General features: G+C 41.2%; 2 protein-coding genes across 2 annotated transcripts; both read left to right on the top strand.

Annotated features, from left to right (window-relative positions):
• Window positions 1-1937, top strand: LOC106313289 (GDSL esterase/lipase At4g10955). Its single transcript, XM_013751064.1, has 4 exons — window positions 1-91; window positions 384-490; window positions 641-1224; window positions 1354-1937. The coding sequence occupies exons 2-4, from the start codon at window positions 429-431 to the stop codon at window positions 1776-1778; spliced, it is 1071 nt and encodes a 356-aa protein (XP_013606518.1). The 5' UTR covers window positions 1-91; window positions 384-428; the 3' UTR covers window positions 1779-1937.
• Window positions 1938-2599: 662 nt separating this feature from the next.
• On the top strand, window positions 2600-4705 carry LOC106316656 (GDSL esterase/lipase At5g08460-like). The gene is made up of 5 exons (XM_013754535.1): window positions 2600-2990; window positions 3101-3228; window positions 3308-3547; window positions 3802-4057; window positions 4286-4705. Exons 1-5 carry the CDS (start codon window positions 2657-2659, stop codon window positions 4507-4509), a joined length of 1182 nt encoding a protein of 393 aa, XP_013609989.1. The 5' UTR covers window positions 2600-2656; the 3' UTR covers window positions 4510-4705.
• The last annotated feature ends 838 nt before the right edge of the window (window positions 4706-5543 follow it).

Raw genomic sequence — 5543 nt, 5'->3', positions numbered from 1 at the left:
AACAAGACTCTCTTCCGCCATTAACTCCATTTTATAAACATCACAACGCTGTGACACTAACGGAACTCCAGATCTGAATCCGCCTCTCAAGGTTCGTCGAGTTTCAATTCATTTTTTTTTTTGTATCTGTGATTGGATATCGGATAATATCGTTTCCTTAGATCAAACTTGTGTTTGGGGGTTTCTCTGTTATTTCGTAATTCCTAGGGATAACACATTGCTTATAAAATCATTTTTTTTTTTTGAAAATTGTTCACCAGTAGAGTTCAATTCCATTTTAACTTATAACGATTAGGGTTCCTCAGGATTTTAGACTGAGATATTACATGTGACTTCTTATGTTCAACTGTAAAATTGATATCACCGACACTTGCTGTTTCTAGGTCTTGGGCTTTCCCAGAGTTACAGTGGTAGAGGAAGGAGTAACAATGATTTGCGAGAGAGATGATTTCAGCCTCACTGGCCCATTACACTTAACATCTGTAGATTGGTCTCTATCTTTCTCTCCTTCTTCTCTTGTGTTTTCTTTGTTATAAAGACTAAATAATCTTCGCGTTCGTGAACTCAACTCGTTGTTAAGAAGTTAGCTACGGTTTTTGGCACACCATTGGTTGAAGAGCTAAGCTTGCTTTAACTGCAGGGCTAATGAACATCACAGGCGATCCGTAGCTGCCTCCTTGGTCCAAGGAATCTATGTAGCTGAGCGTGACCGTCAGCTACAAAGGGAAGGTCCCGAGCTAGCTCTATCTCCTCTATGGTCTGAGTTTTTCCATTTCCGCCTCATTCGCAAGCTTGTAGACGACGCTGACTTGTCCATATTCGGAGGAATCTACGAGTACAAACCGCCTCAACCGTCTTCTGGTACTGTCAAGTCCCAAGAACTGAGTCCGCGTTTCGTGATTGCCTTCAGAGGAACCGTTAACAAAGCGGATTCTATCTCCCGCGACATCGAGTTAGACATCCACATCATTAAAAACGGGCTGCACACTACGACACGGTTTGAGATAGCTATGCAAGCTGTGAGAAACATGGTGGCTTCGGTTGGTTGTTCGAATGTCTGGCTTGCTGGTCATTCTCTTGGTGCTTCCATGGCCTTGCTTACCGGGAAAACAGTCGCTAGAACTGGAGTTCTCCCCGAGTGTTTTGCCTTTAACCCCCCTTTCTTGTCTCCTCCAATCGAAAGAATCAAAGATAAGAGGATCAAACACGGGATACGTATCGCAGGTAAAGTACCCTTCTAGTCTTCTAAACCAGTCAGATAGACCGGAAAAACACAAAACAACCACACTGTTCCAAACCGGTTAGCTGGAATGTCTAAGTTTTGCATATTAACTTTATCATTTAATCGTGCAGGCAGTGTGATCACAGCTGGACTTGCTCTAGCCAAAAAAGCCACCCAGCAAGTCAGCCAAAACCACCGTGCATTACCAGCACCACCCGACCAGTTTGCCGCCTTGTCCGACTGGTTTCCACGGCTTTACGTCAATCCCGGGGACCACTTGTGCTCGGAGTTTATCGGTTACTTCGAGCACCGAAACAAGATGGAGGAAATAGGAGCCGGTTTTGTAGAGAGGTTAGCAACGCAGCACTCGTTGGGCGGTTTGGTGATGGATGTCGTGAGCGGAGGAAAGAACACAGAAGCACCTGTTCATCTGATTCCGACTGCGGTTTTAACGGTTAACATGAGCTCGTCAAGAGATTTTAAAGAAGCTCATGGGATTCACCAGTGGTGGAGGGAGGACAAGATATTCGACACCAAAATCTACCAGTACAAGTGATTCCTAATTAAAATTGGGTTAACCGGTATCAATACCCTATGTATGTTAAACCAATACTTGATCTTTCTAACCGGAATTATGCGTCTTCTTCTTTCCGGTTTAGCCGGTTCAAATTGTCGTAATCTTTCTATAAATAAAATCTATCGTCGTATACTCGTATTTGATATTGTAAGCTGATTCATGATGACGCCGTTAGAGACCAAAATCCACCAGGTGAAGTGATTTGGTATTAATTTTTAAATTCTGGTTAACCCGTATGTATGTTACTTAAACCAATACCTGATCTTTCTAACCAGAACTAAGCTTCTTCTTTTCGGTTTAGCCGGTTCAATTTGTCTCAGGCTTTCTGTAAATAAAACCTATCGGCGTTTGGAACTTTGGATCTTGTACGATCCATCTTTGAAGAAATGAAACAGTTGACCAAAACGAAAGTATCTTGTAAGCTGATTCAAAACGACGACGTTTGAAACCAAAAAAAAACCTACCAGTACAATACAAGTGATTATTGTATTACTTTTAGTATTCAAATCGGGTTAACCGGTATGTATGTTAAAACCAATAATTGATGTTTCCAATAAAATATATTGGCGTTTCGATCTTAAGCTGATTTAAGACTACGACGTTCGAAACCGAAATCGACCAGTACAAGTGATTATAGTTATTACGTATTAGTATTAAAATCCGGTTAACCGGTATGTATGTTAAATCAATACTTGATCTTTTTCTTATCTTCTTCCGGTTTAGCCGGTTCAATTTATCGGAGTTCTTTTATAAATAAAAATCTCTCGTCGTCTCGATCTTGTAAGCTGATTTAACACGACGACGTTTTCTTTATCTCGCTAACCCCGACTCGCACTTTCCCGCTCTCGTCAGAGAGAATGTCGATCAAACTCCTCGTTCTTGTTTTCTCTGCTCTGATAATCTCCACAAGACCCAAATTGATCGCCGATCATCACTTATCTTCAAGAATCTCCCCGTTTCCTTCACAATCTTCTCCGATTCCGCCGCTCAAGGCCCAGTCTCCGGTGATCCAGTCGTCTTTCCCTCGTGTACCGGCGTTGTTCGTGTTCGGAGATTCCTCTGTAGATTGTGGAACCAATAACTTTCTCGGGACCTTGGCGAGAGCAGATCGTCTTCCGTACGGTAAGGATTTCGATACGCATCAGCCAACGGGAAGGTTCAGCAACGGAAGGATCCCCGTTGATTTTCTAGGTTAAAGTTTTTTCCCCAGTTTTCTAGGTTTCCAGTTCTGTGTTCGTAGCATCAAGAATCATCTGCTCTTAGTTGATTCGTTAGGCTGAATCATAGTTTTGTGTGAACAGCTAATCGTCTAGGCTTACCATTCGTTCCTAGCTATCTTGGTCAATCTGGGACTGTGAAGGACATGTTTCAAGGCGTGAACTATGCATCAGCCGGTGCAGGGATCATCTTGTCTAGTGGATCCGAATTAGTAATACTCAAAAAAACTCTCAAAATTTCAACTTCTTTCGAGTTCACTTGAGAATCCTTGTGGGAACTTTTCGTTGCAGGGCCAGCGGGTTTCGTTTGCAATGCAGGTTGAGCAGTTTGTGGATACGTTCCAGCAGATGATACTGAGCATTGGGGAGGAAGCTTCAGATCGTCTGGTCTCCAACTCGGTCTTCTACATATCGATTGGAGTGAATGATTACATACATTTCTACATCAGAAACATCTCCAGTGTTCAGAGTCTCTATTCTCCATGGCTTTTTAATCAGTTCTTGGCTTCCAATATGAGACAGGAACTCAAGGTTAGACTTCTTTCCTAAGCTTTTACATTTCTACCCTTGGTGTTGAATGAATGCTTTTAAACTTACAAAAAACAAGTCGCTTACATAAAAGATCAAACCACAACCCTTGTTCTGTTCTGGATCTCTGAAAGCTCTTGAAGCTGCATATTGGTAGCCTACAGATCATTTGAGTTATGAATACTTTCGTCTTTATTGGGTTATATATCTCATCCTTCGATCTCACCAATAAGTGAAGAATTCTGTTTGTTTCACAGACCTTGTACAATGTCAAAGTGAGGAGGATGGTGGTGATGGGGTTGCCACCCATTGGCTGTGCACCGTACTACCTCTGGAAATACAGGAGCAAGAACGGAGAATGTGCTGAAGACGTGAACAGTATGATCATGGAATCCAACTTCGTCATGAGGTACACTGTAGAGCAGCTTAACCGTGAGCTTCCAGGCGCATCCGTTATATACTGCGATGTCTTCCAAAGCGCAATGGACATCCTCAAGAACCACCAGCTCTACGGTAAGCAACAACTACAATGCCACTTCCATCTCAGTTCTCACTTCAGACAAAGATTTTGCTTTCGTAACAAGATAACCTTATGATCGATCCCATTATCTTTGGAACTCTGAAGTTATATACTGCGAGTTTTCTAAGAGTGGCCTAACATAGAGTTTTCTGATGACCTTGTGAAAAAAGACTTCTTCTCAGAGGTTTGGTTTAATCTTAGTTGTGTGTGTTTGTGGTCAGGTTTTAATGAGACGACGGAGGCGTGTTGTGGGCTAGGGAGGTACAAGGGATGGCTTCCGTGCATCGCACCGGAGATGGCTTGCTCTGACGCCGCCGGACATCTTTGGTGGGACCAGTTTCATCCTACAGACGCCGTGAACGCAATCCTCGCCGACAATGTATGGAATGGTCGCCATGTGGACATGTGTTACCCAACTAACCTAGAGGCGATGCTTCATGCTTAAATCAACCGACGAGGAAAATCAATTTGCACATAAAAGAACATATTGAATTTTGTCACTTAGGTTATCTCATATATTTTCGTCTAGGAGGAAAAGAAAAACTGTGGGGTCTTCTTGACTCAAAATTAAAGTACGGGGCTGAGAAACAAATAATACAAAAAGATCTCGGATTCAAGCTAACTTTGATAAGTTTTGCAACGTTGGGCTCAGTTTATTGGTAAGTTTACGTAAATTGCGCACATTAATCTGAAAGTGACAACGGCTTGAATTTTATATCACGTTAATCCATATTTTGATATAGGGATGACTCAGCACCTTTGTAAAAATTAGATTGTAGAAATTCCAAAATATATGCGTAAATTTTTGAAACTATAAATATTAGAGTTCAAAATTAGTTCTTTTAAATATCTTACAATACTAAAAAGACAATAAGCTCAAAACTCAGGATATCCATGTAGGATTAATAAAATCATCCAATCATAAACATTTATTTGACCATGTCAGCACTGTTCTGTCGACTTTGAATCGGGCATTCAAATGGGCTTCTAAATTTCGAAATGGCCTAGCCTTTTCCTTCCCAACTTGATTGTTCCAGACCTTTACACTTCGTCTTCGTCGTTTCAACTCTCTGATATTCACCGTTACCACGATCACTCTAAATGATTCAATATGTTCTTTACTCCTTTCATTATGATTTTGTTTAATCTCATTTATTTCTCTTTCTATATAAAGCCCTTTTACATCAACCAAAATCTACAGCCTCAAAAGCTAGGTTCAGGTTTCATTCGATCAAATAGTTCAATGCGAACTGCGACAGGAGAGCCGATCTATAAGGTAAATCTAATATATAGTTCGTTGATAATGTATTCCTCTCTCTCTGTAGGTGTGAGCTTCAATTATCCGACTTAATAGCTGAGACAAACATTAAAAACCATCCAAATACGCATATTAGCTAATCGTCGAAAAAAATCTACAGGAGCTCCAACTACTCCTCATACTTGACAGCAACAAAACTCACTTGCGTACATCTCCTACTT

The sequence above is a fragment of the Brassica oleracea genome, chromosome C9 (assembly GCF_000695525.1).
Source record: "Brassica oleracea var. oleracea cultivar TO1000 chromosome C9, BOL, whole genome shotgun sequence".
NCBI classification, from domain to species: Eukaryota; Viridiplantae; Streptophyta; class Magnoliopsida; order Brassicales; family Brassicaceae; genus Brassica; species Brassica oleracea.
This window is presented reverse-complemented; position numbering and strand designations above follow the sequence as displayed.